Source organism: Ailuropoda melanoleuca, chromosome 7 (assembly GCF_002007445.2).
Source record: "Ailuropoda melanoleuca isolate Jingjing chromosome 7, ASM200744v2, whole genome shotgun sequence".
NCBI classification, from domain to species: domain Eukaryota; kingdom Metazoa; phylum Chordata; class Mammalia; order Carnivora; family Ursidae; genus Ailuropoda; species Ailuropoda melanoleuca.
In genome coordinates this window covers 90,222,363-90,244,823 of record NC_048224.1, presented here as the reverse complement: position 1 = coordinate 90,244,823, position 22,461 = coordinate 90,222,363, and the positions used below count along the sequence as shown (strand labels likewise).

The following is a 22,461-nucleotide window of genomic DNA, read 5'->3' as shown; positions in this document are numbered from 1 at the left end:
CCCAAGATGTCCCATTAATGATTCTTCCACTTCCATAACTAGGTAGAACTAATCTATCTAGTAGCAAATGATACTTCATTCCATTTCAGCATGTCTGAAATCCTTAAGGACAAAAGTGTTAAAATATGATCTTCATTCTTCATTAGACTTTTAGAACACTTGGAAGGAAAATAATTTCTAAAGCACAAAGAGGTAAAGAGGTATAACCTTTCAAAAAGATACTCAGAGTTCAAAATTCAAGAATGCGATATTAATACACAATGGGCATAGGTGAATATATGCAATACAGTGATAGCAAATTAATTTATTTAGTACTTTTTCCATTCCATATCATCAGGAGGATTGATTTCAACTTTCCTTTTACCTACATCAGACCAGTTGGTACTCAAAACTGTACCACCAGACTCCATCTGCAATAAGAAATAAAAATAGATTAATTCCTGGACCATATAATCAAAACAGAATATTTTTCTAAAAATGTTCCAAGCATAATGTTCTAAATACAAGCTATGTTTGGCTCAATATAAACACAAGACAATACTTTGATTTAACCTTAAGCTTCGGAGGTAAGTTAGGTAGAGGACATCATGTTCACAACAGTCACTTAAGCACATCTCCTTCAGCTAATCAGCACTGAGGTAAATGTGGGAAATCTACCTTCTGATAAAAATAAAATTGGCTCCCCAAGAAAATGATGATTAATCTCTTTTGTTAAGGACAGTAAAGACCAGGCAAAGTAAACTCTTTCCATATTAGTTGGACAGAACTTTTAAGATCCCCTTCACTGTGACAAATATATACAAGGGAATGCCGGAATTTTTTTCAAATCAATGTGTGTACACACGAGTACATAAAATCAGTATCTAAGTAAAGAACTGATTATCTATTTACCATCAATAGAATATACCACCCACCAACAACCCTAGCATATTCATAAGTACATTCTAAAAAACCTCCGGACATTTGTTATCTTAATGCAATAAAAACTAACTGACTTGGATCACAGCCAAAAACAGTGTGAATTATTCAAATCCAAACATTTTTTACATAATCAGCTGTGCTGCTGGCATATGTATATAGTAATAAACCCGACTATTACACTGGAACCTCAATATAATCCCATGCCCCACACACTCCCTGCAAGCTCCCTTACATGGGTTGCTTTGGATGGGATGTTCTTCGCCACCTGTTTATTACCCCCTTATTCTTTAGTTATCCCCTAAACATGACATACCACCATTTCTCTGTGGCCTCCTTTGACCCTAATCAGGACTCTACCTTTGTAGAATCTGTATTCTATGTGAGCATAATCACCATTAATATAATATGTATCACACTACACTGTTAGAATTTTAAGAGTCTGCTTTCTTTTATCTGCTTCGTACCCTTGGTTCCAACTACAGCTGAGCTCCTACGAGGCAAGGAATATATTTTACTAACACTTAAATCCTAGATCTAAGCCACAACAGTTGGGCACGTGGTAGACCTCAAATAAAATACTGATAAATATGTCTGTAAATGTAATGTGTAGAAGCATGTGGGAATAGACCTATTCTTACCTGAATGAAACTATGCAGCATATACTACGTGTTTTAAGTAATACCTTCTTTCATTAAGACAGAAGTATATATAAACATATGTTAGCAGCATATAGCATGAGACTTGTGCTTACCTCACTGAACTATACTGTGTATAAAATGTCATTCAAGTAACATCTTCTCTCATTAATATAAACCCACTAATAGCCTAAACCCCTAACCTTAACCCTAAGCTCTAATCCCAATCCTAACGTCATCAAGCCCTCTGGAGAGTTCTCTTAAGTGGTAGGATACCAGGCATATATCCTCACCCTAGCCCTAGCCCTAACCCTAACCCTAACTCTGGCCATAAGCCCTAACCTAATCCTAACCCACATCTGAGAAGAAAAAAAGAAAAAAGAAGTGGTATACATATACAATGGAATATTACCCAGCCACAAAAAAAAGAAAAAAAAAAAGAACCAAATCTTGCCATTAGCAATGACATGGATGGAGCTAGAGAGCATTATGCTAACTGAAGTCAGTCAGTCAGAGACAGCTACCATGTGATTTCACTCATATGTGGAATCGAAGAAACAAAACAAAGGAGCAAAGGCAAAAAGAGTGAGACAGAGGCAAACCAAGAAACGGATCCTTACCTATAGAGAACAAACTGATGATTATCAGAGGGGAGGTGGATGGGGCATGGGTTAAACAGGGGATAAGGTTAAGGAGTACAATTGTGATGAGCACCAGATGATGTATGAAGTGCTGAATCACTATTTTGAACACCTGAAACTAATATTACATGTACAGTAACTAAACGGAATTTAAATAAAAACTTTAAAAAATCTAAATAAAGGGGCGCCTGGGTGGCACAGCGGTTAAGCGTCTGCCTTCGGCTCAGGGCGTGATCCCGGCGTTGTGGGATCGAGCCCCACATCAGGCTCCTCTGCTGTGAGCCTGTTTCTTCCTCTCCCACTCCCCCTGCTTGTGTTCCCCCTCTCGCTGGCTGTCTCTATCTCTGTCGAATAAATAAATAAAATCTTTAAAAAAAAATCTAAATAAAAAGGGATAAATTCTATATAATAAACTACTCCTATGAAGATGAAGGAAGCAAATTTAGTTTATAATCTGGTATTTACTGAGGACATTTATTTTCCTGTTTCCTTATGGACTACAGCGCAATTTAAGCGTTTCCCTCTGTGTACATATTGGTCCTTTAGTCCCTATTAGACTGGAAGAGCATAGATGACAGTCTATTTTGCTTGTTTTCCCAGAAGCACTTGGTATGTACCAGGTGGCTTGTTTTATGGGCGGTACATGGTTCAATTACTATTAGCAAAGCCTTGTATGAAAATGGATGCAGATTCTATAATCTATCTTTGAAATTTCACACACTGCTATTCTGTCTAGCATACTCTTAGAAAAGTCAATACTGAAACTGACTTCTCTTCCTGGGGACACAGAGTAGATGTGCTTTATCCTATTCTTCCCACTAAGTAGTACTAAAAACCTTGATCATTATATATATGCAAACAATCGTTAAGAAGACTCTAAAAGATGAAAGGACAAAGATCAGTAGGGACCTTGGGAGCCAAGGAACAACATAACACGGTGGTGAGTCCCCTGGGTTTTCTTTTTTGCCTCATGTCCTAGAGTTGCTGCTGAAGAAGCTGGAAACACTTTGAGGCACACACAAAAAAACCTCAAGCAGAAACCTGGTTTCTCTAGCTAAAGGATGAAGAAAGACAAAAAGACAGCTTAGGAAGACAGAAAAGTTTTAGACTATAATTGACCCATTGCACTAGACACCACAGGAAAAAACCTGGTCCCATCCCACCCAAGACCAGTAAAATATGGGTGAGGAGCCTAGACTTCCATCCGTGCTAGGCTATCATGAACCCACCTCCTCTGCCCCCTGTGGTGTCAGTGGAAACTACATAGATATACCTATCCCACTCCCAGTAGTAACAAAGAGATGCCCTGGGATGTCTAAGGAGGCTGATTAGAGTGCCTGGATGTCTACCTCCACCTAGCAATAATGAGGTAGTGTCTTCCATTCCTCTGACAGAGCGGTTGGCAGAGAAAGCCAAATAAGATGGAGAATTTTTTTTTTTAAAGATTTTGTTTCTTTATTTGCCAGAGAGAGAGCGTGCGCATACAAGCAGGGAGAGCAGCAGGCAGAGGGAGAAGGAGGCTCCCCGAGGAGCAGAGAGTCTGACGCAGGACTCGATCCCAGGACCCTGGGATCATGACCTAAGCCAAAGGCAGATGCTTAACCGACTGAGCCACCCAGGCACCGCTAAGACAGAGGATTTAAATAAGATCCAGTCTCACAGCAGAACATGAAAACATCCAAGTTTTAACTGAAAATCACTTGTTGCTGGCAAAAAAAAAAACACAAAACACCAAGCACAAGGAAAATTTCAGATTCTATTTTTTTAAAAAAGAAGACAATCAAAAGATGCTAATGTTGAGATGAGAGAAATGTTAAAATTATCTGACAAAGATTTTAAAGTAGTCATAGTAAAAAACACTTTAACTAGAAATCATGAACTCACTTGAAACAAATGAAAAATAGAAAAATTCAGCAAAGAAAAGAAGATATAAAGAAGCATCAAATGTTTTAGAATTAAAAACCACAACTGAAATAAAAAGGTAAGTGGATAGGCTAAAGAACAGAATAGAAGGGATAGAGAAAAGAATCAGTGAACCTGAAAACAGGACAATACAAATCACCTAATCTGAGCAGCAGAGAGAAAAGAGATATAAAAGGAAGAAACTCCCAGGGATGTGTGAAACTGTAACAAAATATTTATCTTTTATCATCAGGTTCCAGGAAGAAGGCAAAGAAGGTAGATCTGAAAAAGTACTCAATGAAATAATGGCTGAATATTTCCCAAATCTGTCAAGACACATAAACCTATAGATTCAACAAACCCCAATCAGGCTAAACCCAAAGAAATCTTTGCTGACAGACAATTTACCACAGGCAGACCTAAAAGAATGCCAGGGGACACCTGAGTGGCTCAGGTGGTTAAGCGTACGACTCAATCTCAGCTCAGGTCTTAAGTTCAAGCCCAGCACTGGGCTCCACTCTGGGCACAGAGCCTACTTAAAAAAATAATAAAAAAATATTAAAAACAAAACAAACAAAAAAAAGAATGCCTAAAGAAAGTTCTCTAAAATAAGAAAGAATGACAGAAACTTAGAACATCAGAAATGAAAAAAAAGACACCAAATAAAATATTATTTTTTTTCTTGAGCTTTCTAAACTGTGTTTGACAGTTGAATGAAAATATAACACCGTATGATGTGGTTCTAAATGTATGCAAAGGAAAAACTTGTGAAAATTATAAATGAGAAAGGGTAAAGGGACATAAAGGGAGGAGGTAAGGTTTCTACGCTTCACTCAAACTGACAAGAAAAATGACACCAGTAAATTATGATAACCTACATATAATATAGCTAGCATACAGAGCAATCACTAAAAATGCTATACAATGAGAAACACTAAAAAATTATAAATAAGTAAAAATGAAAATGAAACTAAAAAATATTTAAAAGTACTCAGAGGAAGGCAGGAAAAACAAAAACAAAACACAGAACAAAAAAATAAGATGGTAGAATTAAAGTCCTAACATATCAATAATTACATTAAATGTAAATGATCTGAACACATCATTTAAAAGACAGAGACCGGCAGAAGAGATAAGAAAACATAACCCAACCATATACTGTCTCCATGAAACTCACTTTAAAACAGTAGGAATCAATCAATTTAAATATGATATAGACAGGTTGGAAATAAAAGAGTGGAACAAGACATCATGCAAAGAAAGATTAATCAAAAGATAGAAGAATTGGCTATATGAATATCAGAGCAAAGAAATTACCAGACACGTATATATGATAAAAAGGTCAATCCACAATGAAGACACAGCAATCCTAAATGCATATGCACCAAACAGAGCTGCAAAATATGTGAAGTAAAAACTGATAGAACAATAAGTCAACATCAGCAAGGATACAGAAGAATTCAACAACAATATCAAGGAACAAGATCTAACCGACATCCAGAGAACACTCCCTCCAACAACAGAATACACCTTCTTTTCAAGTGAAACATAAACTTAAGAAAGACCAAATACTGGGCAATAAAACAAAGAATGTATATCACATGGTACACAGTCTCAAATCACAATGGAACAACATTAGAAACAATAACAAGGTAACAGGAAAATCTCTAAACACTTGGAAACAGAACAACACACTTCTAAACAATCCATGTGATGAAGTCGCAACTGAAATCAAAATACATATTAAACTGCATGAAAATATAACATCAGAATTTGTGAGAGGCAGCCAAAACCCTGTTAAGAGGGAAATTTATGGCATAAACACACACAACAGAAAACAAAGTCAAATCAATAATCTAATTCACATCTGAACAACCTAAACAGATAGCAAAATAAACCCAAAGCAAGCAGATGGAAGAAAATAATAAAGAACAGAAATGAATGAAATTTATAATAAAAAAATTGAAGAAAATATATTCTTAAGTCAACAAAGGGCTGATTCTGTGAAAAAAAAAATTCAGTTAACATTGGCAAACCTCTGTATCAAGACTGAAAAAAGACACAAATTACCACCATAGGAATGAAATGGAATATCACTACAGGCCCTGTAGATAGCAAAACAAAAAATAGCAGGAAAATACTACCAACACTGACAGGTTAGACAAACTAAACAGAATAAAATGCTCAAAAAAACAGACTGCCACAAGTCATTCAATATGAGATAGATAATCTGAACAGTCCTATAAGCTATTAGAATAAGTTTGTAATTTAAAATCTTGCCAAAAATGATGTCCAGGCCCAGATGGTTTCACTAGTTTAAAGAAAAATTAACACCAATTCTACACAATCTCTTCCAAAAAACAGATGAAGATAGAGCACTTCTCAATTCATTTTATGAAGTCAGTATTACAGATACCAAAACCAGACAAAGACATACAAAAAAAGAATACTACAGACCAATGTCCCTTATGAATATAGACACAAAAATCCTTAACAAAGTATCTGAAAGTAGAACTGAGCAATATATAAAAGGAATTATACACTATGACCAGGTGAGGCTTATCCCAAGGATACAAGGTTGGTTCTAGTAGAAATAGCATATTAATCATATAAAATCACTGTTGTAACAGGTTCAAGAAGAATCATATAATCACTTTGATCAATGCAGAAAAAGCATTCAAATTAAAAAAAGTGAACAGCTCGCTGTGCAGTGCTGGTGGTACAGTGGTGAGACCAACAGCTACCTTCCAAAAAGTCAACAACCATTCATGATAAAAATCTCACACAAGGAATAGAGAACTTTAACCTGATAGAGCATCTGCAAAAAACCTACCACTAACATTATAATTAATGGTGAAAGACTGAATGGTTTTCCCTTAAACTGGGGAACAAGGCATAAATGTCCACTCTCACCACTCTTACTCAATGTAGTGCCAGAAGTTCCAGCCACTGAAATACAGCAAACAAAGAAGATAAAAGTCACAAATAGCAGATTTAAGAAGTCCCTATTTGAAGCTATGACTGTCTACATAGAAAATTTACCAAAAAATTTCCTACAGTAAGTGAGTTTAGCAAGGTCACAGGATGTAAGCTAAACAAAAAAACCAACTGTGTTTCTAAATACTAGCACATGAACATGAAAGTCAAATATACAATACAATTAACAGTCACTCAAAAAAAGAATACTTAGGTATATCCTGCAACACATGCTTAAGATTTACATGTGGAAAACTGAACAACGCTGATGAAAGAATCAGAGATCTAAATAAATGGATTGCAAGATTCAACAGAGTAAAAATGTCAATCTCTCCAATTTGATATACAGTTCAAAGCAATTCCTAACAGGATATTTTGATGCATAGAAACAAAATACTCTAAAGTTTATGTGGAAAAGCAAAGGAACTAGAGTATCTAAAACACTTCTGAAAATGATTAACAAAGTAGAAGGAATGACTCTTCCTGGATTCAAAACTTACATAGCTAAGATAATCAAGACTGTAGTATTAACAGAGGGATAGACATGTAGATCAATGAAAACAGAGAACCCAGAAACAGACTGAGACAAATATGCTCCAGTAATTTTTGAGAAACACAAAAACAATTCAATGGAAGAAAGACAGTTTTTCAACAAATGGTTCCGGAGCAAATGAACACGCATAGGCCAAAACCAAAACATACAAAAAACCTCAACCTACATCTCAACTTTATATAAAAACTAACTCAAAATGGATCACGGACTTTAATGTAATATGTGAAACTATAAACCTTTTATTGAAAGAAAAGCACAGGAGAAAATCTTTCAGATCTAGGACTAGGCAGAAAGTTCTAGACTTGATACTAAAAGCATAATCCATAAAAAGAAAAACAAATTGAACTTCATCAAAATTAAATACTTTAGCTCTGCAAAAGACCATTAAGAAAATAAAAAGGCGGGGCGCCTGGGTGGCACAGCGGTTAAGTGTCTGCCTTCGGCTCAGGGTGAGATCCCCACATTGTGGGATCAAGCCCCACATGAGGCTCTTCCGCTATGAGCCTGCTTCTTCCTCTCCCACTCTCCCTGCTTGTGTTCCCTCTCTCACTGGCTGTCTCTATCTCTGTCGAATAAATAAATAAATCTTTAAAAAAAACAAAGAAAAGAAAAAGGCAAACTACAGACTAAGAGAAAATATTTGCAAACTATGTATCTCACAAAGACTTGTCAGATTAGCAGTTCCAGGAGTTAAGGAGGGGCAGGGGTGGGAGGAACTGTGTATGTCTATAAAATGACAACAGTGAAGGAATCCTGTAACAGTGGAAATGTTCTCTATCTGAACTCTCAATATCATGTTGTGATACTGTACTGTAGTTCTGCAAGATGACTCTACTAGGGGAAACTGTGTAAAGGATACAAGGGATCTCTGCATTATTTCTTACAACTGCATATAAATCTATAATTACTTCAACATAAAAAGTTTAAATAAAAATAACTTTTTAAAATCAAGAGTGAAAAGCTCAATCATGAGCAATTAAAACACAGTAATTTCTGTGGAATATCTGAATCTCACAGGCATACATTAACTAAATACTAATTTGATTATAAATGCCTTAAGAGAAGAGACTGACATTTCCAAAGCTACTGATAAAAGTCAAATGATTACAACTAAAGCAAAATAATCAACCTAGTTATAGAGAGATGACTTGTTATTAAAATCTCAGAACTTGAGGCCTAATTCAGGTGGTATTTATGTTGTCCTGGGCCTTATTTTCTTAATCAACAAATTATTAACAAACCAATGAGTAATTAATGTGTACCCTTCTATTTGCCAAACACTGTTCTGGCAGTTTCCTGCCTATATTCTTCATCTCTGACACTGGGGCCACTATATATGGCTCTAACGGAGTCTCCTTCAGCTATTGTGATAAATCCAACTACAGTAATTAAGAGTACTTCTTAAACCTTCCAAGTTCTAACTAAATGACTATTTGGAATAAACCACTTGCGTCTCAACTCCCCAACAAGTGTCCAACTTCCCTAATAATTACTCTAAGTTTAGAGCGGAAAGAAGTGTTCAGATGAAGCCTATTCAAAAAGGCCTCCCAACTACAGTGCATGCGCTTTGGTTTCAAATTGCCCATTTAATCTTTCTTTAAAAATTTCTACCATAATATACAATTTCTTTAAAAATTTACTACCATAATATACATTTTTCAAGCTTATGTTCTTACAAATGATTTGTTCATAGCACGTTTCACTTCATCAGAACCATCTGAATAGATCTGCTGAAATAATTTGTTTAAAGCGGCATCTCCCTCCAACTTCTCATTTTTTTCTTCTTCTTTGATCTCACCAACCAATTTATCCCAATTTCTTGTATAATGAGATGATGACGGATATAAGTTCTTTACATCTATGGAGTAAAAAAAAGACAGAAGTGATTAAATCAACATGTGATGATTATGTCAAGAATACGTAACCTTTGTGACCATGGTATACAGAACATCTCAGCAAATAGTTCAGGTAACTAAATTTCATGTTTATAATAAATGTCTTTCTGATACATACCTCAATAATCAAATTCACACTTCTAAAAACTGACTCGGAGTAATGTAAAATCTGGGAATTTCTTTTGAGCAAAATCTTAATAAAGTGTACATTTTGGGTACATTATGCAAAATTAGATTTAAAACATTCTTTGTGTTAAAAATGAGGGGACTGAGTGAGAAATATACTAGAACTTTATATTTATAGAAAAATTGCAGAGACTGTACAAAAATTCTAAAAAGTGCTTTTAAATAATGCTTCATAAAGACATTTCTCTTATAAACAAGATTTTAATAAATGTTAAAAAATGTGGCTTGAGGTGCTTAGAGAAAAACTGAAAATATAAGTAATTATCCATGCCATTAGATAGTGAGTTAAGACGCCATTAGATAGTGAGTTAAGACTCCATCCTCTCCTCACATTACATTATTAGAGTACTTCAACAGGAGATAATAAGCAATTCTTGAATGTTGAAAAATACACCACGTGATCACCTAGAGTTCAATGCCCGCTCACGTACACAAAGAGAAATAAGAGTGCCTGTAGGGCACACTGGGGTAAATGGAGGCTGCTTATAACCAGAGAGGCTACTGACTGGCCCAGGGGCTCAGGGCACTGCCAAGGCTATCCTAAAGACTAAGGGAATCAAGATGGTGGCACCCAAGTCATTAAAAAGTTATCTACCTAGTAGCTATAAGAGCAGTTCTGTTCACTCTACAATGGAAATATAACGCAGGCCACAGATGTGAGCCACATACATAATTTAAAAATTTCTAAAAGCTGTGTTACTAAAAAGAATCAGGTGAAATGCATTCTAATAAAATATTTTATTTAACCTAATATATGTAAAACAGTATCGCTTCAACATGGATCAATATATTAGGACATTTTATGTTCCTTCTTTCATACAGTCTTCAAAATCTGGTATTTTATACTTCCAGCACAACTCAATCCAGACTAGTCATTTTCAAAAGCTCAGCAGCTACATGTGGTGACTATACTGGACAGTGTAGTTACAGAGCTTTAAAAAGAACCTGATTCAAAGTTTCCCTATTAATAAATTAGGACACATTACATGGCCCTCTTCCACTACTGCCTCTCTGTCCCTTTCCTCAAAATAGTTCAGAAATGAGAAACCACTAACTGTTTGGTCTGTTGTTCCACCCCTTCTCTTCACCTGTAAGCCAACTTTCCCCCTATCTCCCCAGAAAAACCAAACCAAAGAGCACCCCACAGTTTTATTTACGGTAAGCACAGTTTTCCAATCTACCCTTCCTCTACCAGTAATCCCCTCTCTATTTGTGTACATTTTCACTAGTAGCCAAAGAAAACAAAAAAAAGTTATGTCATAGTAAATTAAGAGCCTAAAACACGTGGGTTTAATTAATCCTAATGTTGACTCCCCAGAAGAATGGGAGCACAGGTTAACCTCCATTTTACAGATAAGAAAACTGGCCCAGACAGGTTAAGCAACTTGCCCTTATCTGCAGTCTCCAGCTTGCAGGACACAGGAATCTGACAAGCATATTAACTCCTTACAAAAATATAACAGGACAGAAGGAATAGCATCTGAAATATCCAAGGCACTGAGTTTAAAAGAACTCTGCAACTTTAAAAAATCTTTATATTTAATCTCAGAAAAACTTTAACACCTGTAGATGGTAGATAAACTACTGAGGAATGGATGGGTACCTAACTTCCTTGTTCACTCATTATAATATCAAATAACTGCAAAGATACTCATGTCAGCAGAGACTTTTTTCCATTGTTAGAAGATGTAGCAACAACCAGTATCACATATAGGGTTTATGTAAGAATGACACCCAGACCCTGAAGACCAGGGTTTAGTCCTAGACAATGAAAACTGCCGTGTGATCTTAAGCAAGTTGCTTACTTTCAGAGCCTGTAAAATAGGGCTGCCCACTATAGAGGGCTGTTGTTAGAATTGAGTGAGACACTACATTTAAAGTGTGTGTGTGTGTGTGTTTTTTTAAATGCTTTTTGAGCTATATATAAACCTCAGCCCCCAAATTTCTGGGAATCAGACCCAAAAGAAGCACATAACATCTTTCTTCTGTCTTTCAGATAAAATGTGAAGCAGAAGCTTAACAGCTTAAATACCAACTTCAATATTTTCATCCTTAAAAATTATCTGTTGGTGTCAATTTCCTGGTTTTGCTAATTACACAATAGACTAGTTGTGATGTTATTACGCAGGGAAGCTGGGTGTAGGGTATGTGAAAACTCATCATTTCTGCAACTTCTAGGGGCATCTAAATTATTTCAAAATAAAATAAAATGAATGATTTGTTGGGTAATTCAGTGTTTTCTAAAAGGTGCCACAAGGAAATCTGTCTTCTGTTACAGAAAGAGCAGTGAAAAATCTAAAAGTAGCTGAAATACGATAACTTATTTTAGTCATCAAATCAGAACATTAATCAAAAAGAAATTTCTCTTTCATTAATGAGGGCATTGCTGTAAAATACACTCTTAGGTTGTAGTTCTAAGAGTATCTAGCAGATTAATCATCCCACTAGAAAAACACCTATCCACTGCATAGGCTTAAAACTGACCCAACATAGTCTATCCCTTAAAGGGTTAAAAACAATCAACTCTAGTTTTCCACTCTTCTTCTAGGTTTTTCTTAGGTTTTCATGACCTGCTTGTGAGCACTTCTTTTCGAGCAACAGAGTGAAACGGGTTAGACATTTTACTCTGTGAAGCCCTAAAAGTCCAGGAAATTAGAGTTGACAATATCAGAAGAAATAGAAAGGAATAAATAAAACAGAAAAGGAAGAGAAGGAAATTATTTCAGCAGAATAAACCTCTAGTCCGCTTAAAACCCAAAAAGAAGTAATAGGAAAGGGCAACACACAAAAACAACCCTCAACTACTGTCACACAGTGACTGGGTAAACAATATAAACCCAACCCCCTCAGGGTCTACTCGGGCATTCACTTATATTCTCAGTTGAAGAACTGAAGGAGGTAGAAACTGCACATGAAAGGCTACTTTGTATTCATTACAGAGCAATCTTATTGCACTCAACATATCTTTTCTTGGGAACATAAACAATGAAAGTAGAGGGAATGCTCATTACCATTTAACTTCAACTACATAACACAATATGAATTTAAAGCTCATCAAGGCCAAAAAACAAACCTGCTATGAACTGTTTTGGTTTAGGCATATCTCCTTGCCCCTCTAGCTTTTCCCATCTCACAGCCTCTGTCTTTTTCATTTTAATTTCAATCTGGAATTGGAAACACCAAAAAAAATTTATTATTCCATGTAAAATATACATATACAAAACAGTAAAAAAACAAATGCAATTTCCTTAAGTCATAATATCTTATAAAAATTAAAAGTGCCCTCGAGATAATTTCCTTAAATTATACGAGGTTAAATTTGAAGAACTCTGAAACATTTTGTTTCTACTTAAAAGCCACCCTTCAAAAACAATATGCATACACACTATAAGCTATAATTAAGAGTCTTGAAATCCATATGCTTTTTTCTTCCAAAGCACTGTTCTCAACCAGGGGTGACGGGCAACGTTTATGGTTATTGTTGGTCTTCGCAACTGGGGTGGGCGTTAGGGATGCTACTGAACATCCTACAACATAAAGGGCAACCCCTCCACAACAAAGAATTATCCAACCAAAAATGTCAACGGCACCCCCCCATTGAGAAATCCTGTTCTAAAGGAGTAACTACAGGGGTGCCTGGGTGGCTCAGTCAGGCGTCTGACTCTTGATTTCAGCTCTGGTTGTTAAGATCAAGCTCCCTCACAGGGCTCTGCGCTCAGTGGCAAGTCTACTTCCCTTTCCTTCTCTCTCTTTCTCTCCCCACCCCCGTTTATGCTCTCTAAAATACATAAATCTTTTTTTTTTAAAGAATTTGAGAGAGAGTGAGAGTGAGAAAGAGCACGATTGGGGTGGGGTGGGGAGAGGGAGAAGCAGGCTCCCTGCTGAACAGGAAGCACAACATGGGGCTCGATCCCAGAATCCTGGGATCATGACCAGAGCCGAGGGCAGACGCCCAACCAACTGAGCCACCCAGGTCCCCGAATAAATAAATCTTTTAAAAAAATGAAGGAATTACTACATTTGCTTGTACATTAACCCATTTGAGAGTTGAGACAAATTCATATCATTGTATAAAAATAATAAAACTACTGCTAAAATTTTTATAATAATTCATTCAATAATTATTAAATACCCAATATGAGCAAGTTATAATCTTCAGGGATGTGGTGGATTTTTGAAATATTAAGAATATGTTCTTGGCCATTGGAAAGTAGGTGAGATACTAAAAGAAAGCTGATCAAGAGGCAAATAAATGTTCTAAAAGTTCAGCAGAGATTACATCTGGGTGTGAAAAGAAAAAGTTTCAGTGCATCTTGAAGAGCTTTGAGGGGCAGGAGCATTTGCAATGGTAAAAGGGGGAGTCTCCAGAGGCAAAACGACAGCCTGAAACTGGAGCCTTGAGGTTTCAAAGGACACAGTGCATTGGGGAGAATGGACAAGACCAATTTGTCTCAACTTCAGAATTTATGTGAGAACAGTAAAAAAAATACAGATGAAAGAGGTGTAAGGCAAACTATGAAGAGCTTCTAAATGCTGAACAAATAACTTCACTTATTAAAATGAAATATTAAAAGCATCTTTAATTCTCTAATCAAGGCTGGTCCCCTGTAGTCTACCCTTAACCCTAACATACACTCACAGAGCACCTACATATACCTTTTGTTTTCCTTGTTCCAATAATACTCTCACTTTCACTTTTAGCCTAGTCAAATCAGCATTTATAGCACTAATAAACATAATTATGCAAACAGTTTAAGAATCAAAATAGAAATTTTTAAAAAAGATCTTATATATTTAATTTTAGAGAGAGGGGAAGCACCAGTGTGGGGAGAGGGAGAGGAGAGAGAAAATTCTAATTTTCTCTAATTTTCTCCCCAATGAAGGGCTCCATCTCATGACCCTGGGATCATGACCTGAGCCAAAATCAAGAGTCAGATGCTTAACCAACTAAGCCACCCAGGAGCCCCTCAAAATAGAATTTTATGTTCTAATTTCTTCTAAGAAAAGGATTTAATTTTGTAAATAGGAAAAAAAATCAAAAGACAAATTTAACAAAAAGAAAAGCCTATTGACATTGGTTCTTTAACTCTGTTAAATCAGATAAATCATTCAAACTAGCAATTACTGGTAATCTTTCTACCACCCGCATTTAGTGTCAGAATCCTTAAAATTTACATTGTAAAATACTTTAACAAAACAGTGAGAAATCTGCCAATAATTTTAATCAGACAGGAAGTGATGGTATAGAAGGGGAGTGGTCTTTGAGTATTTGTATTTTCTCTAGCACAGAAATTTAACAAAAAACTGTTTTCATAATGAAAAAACCATTAAACAAATGTCACTGGGAAAGAGACCAAAAGTCTAGTATTTTTAATGTAATTTATGTGTTTAAATTCTACATAAATAAAAACAATTTTAAGAATCGCTAGAATTCTCTAAAATGAATAATTTTTATAAAGTAAAACACTACCTATATTTTATCTCATACACAGTCCTAAGTGGTAGTAATATGGTTATTTTAAGTTGTCACTGCTGGAATGTTTATCAAAAAGGGGCAAAACTCTCATGGCTGGCAATGATACAGCAATAGTTATTGAAAAGGGATATTATCATCCTAAAATTTAAAACTTCATCTTGCTCCTTTAATTTTCAACTCATCTGGAAATGAAGACCTGGCAAGCACTGTGTACATCAACACTATCCTCAACTAACCTTTGCCTCAGGGCACCCTACGTTCACACCTCATGTTCCTGCACTTACGCACTGTCTATAAAAAGTTCCTGTTTCACCTAAAGAGACACATATACTAGCACTCACATCTACTGAAAGCCACTATAACCTGAGTAACTGTGCAATACGAACAAAGAGGTCTTTGTAAGGCCAAAGTCAAAGCTCTTAGTAAGAACATGTATCAAGTGAGACACGCTGACCTGAACCTGAAATTATATTTAATCCATTCATTAAAAAGGCTGCACATAATAAAACACACTTAAAGCAGCTTTTTAAAAAGATAAAAGTGGGGGGAGCTAATTTTCTGTGAATTCCTTTTTACACCTATTTCACTTTCAACGTTTATACATGCTTTTAAAAATGAAGTTTTAAGTCTTAATGATTCTGGCAGGTACCTCCAGAGTTACCAACAGCTCAATTTCAGATATTTTTATTGCAACTATTAATAAGCTATTCCATTTTCATTTAAGTCAAAAATAATCTACAAGTTAACTTAAAACCTTGGTTTGAATGTTCCTCTCATACGCACGAGGGAGGTTTTCAGTAATATCCCAAAGCAGTATTCGCAGATTACTAAATAAGAATCCCCGCTGTTCCAGATTGTTAAGTTTTCATTATTTTGCACACTTATCACCCACCTCTAAATTCTTCACACAAAGACAATTTAATATTTTCTAATGAAAGAACTTCAGATTTAAAGGGAAGCCATTACTCCAAAGGGTGATGGTATCCAGACACCACCTTCTGAGAAGGGAGGTAAAGTTCCCACTTACTGCCACAGATTGACAGTGGTTATTTTAAGTTTTTCTTTCTTAAAGAGTTTTCTTTCTCAGAGACTAGAGAGCTGTGGAAGTTTACTGCTAAACTTTTTTTTTCTGGCAAAGTTTTGACAACCATCTGTTTCAAGGCTATAGTCATTAAATAATTGTTCCTGACCTTTAGAATGTAATTTTCCCAATGTTCTCTTCAGCTCTTTGCACGTTTAATGGCTTATCTAACTGCTTCGTCCAAAAATAGAGTAAACTCAAGTATTCCTGAAGCCATACTGCACATCTACCATCTTTAATTTTACACTCAAATAATTTTGTAATATTTTTTTAAAATGCAGAAGACAGTAATTAATGACAAGAAACTAAAAAAAATCACAAAATCTAATAGCACAATTCAAATATTTACTGAGTGCCTACTGTGGGCCAGGCACTGTGATAATACATAAGATCACAGTCTCTGTTCTTCCTGAAGAGATTAATCAAAAGAGATATTACCATAAACAAAAAATTCCAGTATATGTCACCTGTAGTGAAAGATCTAAATATAGGAAAATATTCTAGTTTCCTAGAAGTTTGCCAAAATGTCATTAGTAGTGAGACTGATTACTTTCTCAGCTCCTTTAAATTTTTCTAAATTTTCTATGATATGCATTTACTGCTTTTACAACCTGAATAAAACTCTATATAAATAATCAGGATAAAATAATAATGGCAGTAACATTTACTGAGCACTATTATAAACCCTGTGCACTTCAGATATATCACCTCACTTAATAGAACAACCCTATAAAAAGAGATTACCATCCATATTTTAGAGGAGAGGCAGCCAAGATAGACAATTTGCTGGAAGTGTCTTTTATTGCTAGAAGTTTAACTTACTTCCTCAGAAATAAGCAGAGGTTGAAAACAGGACAAAAACTATCAATTATATAATTTCAGAGAAGATCCATAAGTAGGTGCTACTTGTTGGAAATATGACCATGAGCAAGTAACTAATCTCACTGAACCCGTTTCTCCTGTAAAAAGTGATTAACAGAGTCTACCTCATTCAGGGTTCTTATCAGGGTTAAATGAAACCATGTATGAAAAGAACAGAGCACTGTGTCTGGCAAATAACTGAACGCTATTATCATTATCTTCCTCAGCATTATAATTAGCTAAAAAATCTGGGCAAATTATTTAACATCTCTGGGTTCAGTTTATACCTGTAAATAGGTGATAAAAATACCTACACCATGCAGTATTTGTGAGGACTGCATGGAATAGATAAAGCAGTCAAAACAGTTACCTACTGTACTTCTGCACAGATCAAACAGTAGGGACTGGCTAACTAAGCTACAATAAATGCATATAGTGAAATACTTTGTTGTAGAATACTTAAGGGCATCAAAAAATTATCCAAAACCGTATGGTTAAATTTTAAAAGACAGGTATAGACAGTATTTACAGTAAAATCCTTTTCTTTTGAAAATATATGACTATGCATTAATAGAAAAGGGGGCAAGAATACACTTCAAAAACAATTTGTGGATTATCGGCAATTAATCACTTAATAGAAAAAAAAAATACTACCACCACTGTATCAAAGACATTAATAAAACATGGGGCCCCTGGGTGACTCAGTCAGTTAAGGATCATGACTCCTGATTTTGGCTCAGGTCATGATCTCAGGGTTATGGGATTGAGCCCTGCCTCAGGCTCTGCACTCAGCGTGGAGTCTGGTTGGGATTTTCTCTCCAGAGGATAGTGTCATGAAATTAACAAGATGGAACAAAAGAAACACTACAATTTCTTAATAAAATGAATTAACAGGCAGATATGAAAGCTGGTATTCAATAAAAGGTAGAAAGAACTATCAGAGGTACTGAAAAAAAATATCAATTCTGACTCGGAAAAACCTAGATATGACACTGTAAAATATTTAGCTAAGAAATGCTATTTCATTAATTTAAGGGTCCTACTTCTCTTATTTTCATTGCAAATTATATTTCACTTGAATTACCACTTAACCAATGGCTGTACATGAATATGCAACATTTATTCAACCTTGAAGGTGGAAAAGAAAGAAACTGGATTCTCAAAGCAGAGAAATAGCCCTTTTAAATAAAGCACAGATTTTATGGAATCTCTAATTTCAAGCAGATTCTTCTAAACAAAACCATTTTTCTCAAATCACATAAAGGATTCAAGACACCTGAATACATACGAAAAACAAAGGACTTACTCTTTTAGTGTCATCACTAAATAAGCCTCAGTAACCCACAGAAAAACTTTACTTTCAGTATTTTAACAGTCTCCCTCTGCTGTATGTAAAAAAGGTTCAAAACTTTCATTTCCCTTAGGATAAAATTAAGTCCAATTATTTTAATTTGTTTCTAATAAAATACAGCTTAAAAGTTAGTAGTCTAACAAAACTAATATATATTACTTTCGGTTAAGACAAGAAAAATAATCATCTTCCATCACACATCTTTAGAATTTTAATTCTTTAATACAGAACTTAGAAAAACCCAAGCAAAGAAGCACCAGCTTTCCAGAAATAAAAGTATTCCTCTTGGGCCAGGATGAACAATTTAGTAACTATGTAAACTCAGGGAAAGCATTTAAAGTCTGTGAACCTCGGTTTCTTTTCATCTATGAAACAAAGAATACAAATACTCTGCCAACATCGAAGGGTTAACATCAGAACCCAACTGAAATTCATTCACTGAACAATTACTGAGGAGCACTATGTACAACACACAGGGCTGGGTAAATTTAACAAACGGAATATACTTACACTAAAAAATTACTCATTGTTTGTGCAGTTAGCTGGGGCACCCTTCCCTGGAGCATATACAAGCACACAAATATGACTTGCTTCTTAGCCTCACAGACTAAACACAAGGGGAATGAAATGTATACATAAATTACTATACAAAAAAGAAAAGCAGTAACGTAGCATTTAAAGAAAGAAGGGACCAAAAAAGCAAACTGGAAATATAGCAGGGCAGTTGCAGAATGGTCAGAATCAACAATCAACTCAAGATTCAAAGGAGAATTAAAGAATGAGAGATAACAGTGCTTCATTAACATTCTCAATTTTAGCCACACAAACTTGTGTATTTATTACCACACATTCTAGTCTTCCAAAAATTATATGAGACCCAGTAACACAAGTTTTTAAGTCAATTACCATCTATTCACACAAATCAGTTTCTACTTAAACTTCAAAAGAACATGCATTAACAACCTGTTGATAAAAATATGTACAAAAATGCCAAACTCATAATTTTCTGATCTCCCAAATCTAGCTAGAGTTTTGTGGTTAATTATTTACCCAACTTCTTTTATTAAACAAATTCTACACTATGTGGATGGGGTCAGTAAGACTAAAATCTTGCTAAGATTTCATCTCTTTTTCTCACTTTTTATCATCCAAACAACTGTTTCTTCTCTCCACTCGTACTTTGTAATCTTCAAATAAATAAGTGGGCAAATCACTTCTAACTAGATGCAAAAAACTACCACTTCTTAACTTTGCACTTCTGCTCAAATGCTCTGCAAGTATCCTCTTCTTTCTGCAGGCCCAGTTACCGTATTCTCCCAGACACAGGCCAACCCTGATTCTGTTCTAGGATAGGAAAACTGGTATGTTCTTAGAACTTCAACTGAATAGTTACTAACATAGTATGTTGTAAGACATGTGTCTAAAGAAGGCATAGTAATGGAAAAAGTCTACTTACATCATCTGCAGTCATAACTCATTATATACCTTCATACAATTTGACAGATGAAAAAATTTCAGCTCATTTAGTCCATAATTACACTACCTATATCTTTTGATTGCTTTTTAAAACATTCTATGAATTTTAATTCTATTGAACATTTTACTTCTTTTTGAAAATATAAATTTAAAAATTATATAATTACTCAAACTGCAGTTTAAATCACTCAGTATTCCCTCATAACAAAATATTCTAAAATTCAGCTTAATTAAAAAACAAAAACAAAAACAAAGCAGATTCATCTTCACAGTAGTTTGTATTTTTAGCTACATTAAGGTAGGGTAAGAAAGTATCTGTACATCAAAACAGACAAGTTCAAGAGAAGAGACTTTCAGTATCAAATCTTAAAGGAGGGTGATAATTTCATCTTTTCTGAAAACCTCTTATAAGAAATATACCAATCTTAAGTATACTAACACTACTGAGGTTAAACTGACTTTTAAATTCCATTGTCCTAGAATCCGGGGAAGGGAAAATTGTTATTCAAAATTTATTGTCCTTATTTACTTGTCCCTTTCTTATTTTTTTTTTAAGATTTTATTTATTTATTTGAGAGAGGGAGTGAGACAGAGAAAGCACAAGAGAGGGGAGAGTCAGAGGGAGAAACAGAATCTCCGTGAGTGAGGAGCCCAACGCAGGACTTGATCCTGGAACTCCAGGATCATGACCTGAGCTGACGGCAGATGCCCAACCAACTGAGCCACCCAGGTGCCCGTTTACCTGTCCCTTTTAATTTGAAAATATGCGCTTAAAAGGATCTATAAGCTTATAATCGCATGGGCAATTAGTTGACCAGTATTTCTTTATCTTGAAAATATTACTAGTGACAACTTTTACTCATTTAAATAATCTCTACACCCAAGATGGGGTTCGAACTCATGACCCCGAGATCAAGAGTCAAACACTCTTCTGAGCCAGCCAGATGCCCCCACTACTGACAACTCTTTTAAAATTGTCCTACCTTTGTTGAAAGTACTTTAAATGTGCTCTGTTCTGGTATTACAGGATGAAGAAGTCTCAGTTTCAAATTGTAATCTTCTCCAGAAGGAAGTTTCACCAAAGCAGACAACTAATGAATACAAAATCAGCAGCACATTTTATAAATTTATATAATGAAAGGTAAAACACTTACACTGAATATAACTGCAGAACTTCAATACTGATGCAGATTTTTTTAAACACTTTATATGGAATATCAGATTTAAGAAATTCAAAATAATCCTTTTTTTTCTACCTGGTATCCTTTACATGGATTCTCACATACATAATCAAATAAGTAGAAAATAGTAGGTTTCAAACACATATTTAACATTTGTATCTCTAGAAAACTCAAGATACAAGAGCAAAACAATACAGTATGTAACAAAAGAAGTACTCATACGCAGAACATCTACTTCTACCACTAACTTAAATATCACTAAGTTTTCTACTAAATGCTAAGAAATCAAGTTATTACAAGTCACACTAATTTAATGTGGTTAGTAAATTCTAAGACATATAAAACATACAACAAATAAGCAGAGCTTTTTCATAAAGTATACTACACAAATGTAACCAAATCACATATCTTACTAATGTCTTTTCTATTTGTCAACCAAGTTCTGCTTTGAATTTCAAATCTAAAGAAAAAGAAAATAATGGACATCTAGCTATAACCTACAGTATAAATACTTTTGTCTCAAAATTTAAGATCATTCAAGCTGAAAAGCCATGTTTCAGATTTTCATCAGCATTTTCCACATCTCAGGAAGAAATGATATAGCTGATAAACTGCTACAGATTATTCTGTGGTATGGTATATTTGCAAATAAAAGTATTTAATCTTAAAATAAAAAAATGGTTCAAAGACTGTAATAACCTCTTTTTCTGAAAATTCCACATTTACATTATTCTTCTGAACATTCTTGATCATAAGTGTAATGATTACTTGAGATTCTGTTTGATACCAGTCATACCTATTAAAAAAGAAAAAAACCATTTCAGAACATCAAATTTTCTTAAAGTTATTGCTTCTTTATGTTTTGTTAAGATAAAAACTGCAATCTGATAAACAACAAGAGCTCCACCTTGAGGAACAAATAAGCAAAGCAGATGGTGATTCATGGAAACAATTTTATATAACTAATTTTCTTTGATCTGCACTAATGGAAAAAAACAGTAGGATATGATGCCTCCAACCTTTCCAGGAGAGTTAAATACTTACATGATTTTCTGGGTTCTGAGTTATATCTCTAATATTGTTGTGCTTAAGCTAATGTTAAAGACGAAATTTACTCTTAAACGGCTAACCATTATTATATACCATTAACAGCTTTACACTTTTATTTCAACCTAATACTAAGAAAAAGCACTTCTATCCCTCTTTTACAGATGAAAAATAAGCCCCGAAGGGCAAAGCAATCAGCCAGTCAGTGACAGGTGTTACAGTGGACCCATGTCAGTGGGACTCCACACTCCAAAGTCTCTTGACTGAAGCTGGGCAAAC

General features: G+C 35.0%; 1 protein-coding gene across 1 annotated transcript in view; it reads right to left on the bottom strand.

The window, feature by feature from the left end:
* Positions 1-231: 231 nt before the first annotated feature.
* The window catches only part of SUGT1 (SGT1 homolog, MIS12 kinetochore complex assembly cochaperone), a 38,532-nt gene continuing 16,302 nt past the window's right edge, over positions 232-22,461 (bottom strand). The window contains exons 9-13 of the mRNA XM_034665265.1: positions 21,835-21,931; positions 20,938-21,045; positions 12,783-12,873; positions 9,305-9,486; positions 232-410 (exon numbers count right to left, since the gene is read on the bottom strand). Coding sequence (XP_034521156.1) covers positions 309-410; positions 9,305-9,486; positions 12,783-12,873; positions 20,938-21,045; positions 21,835-21,931 — 580 coding nt within the window. The 3' untranslated portion in view covers positions 232-308. The remainder of the gene's footprint in view (positions 411-9,304; positions 9,487-12,782; positions 12,874-20,937; positions 21,046-21,834; positions 21,932-22,461) is intronic.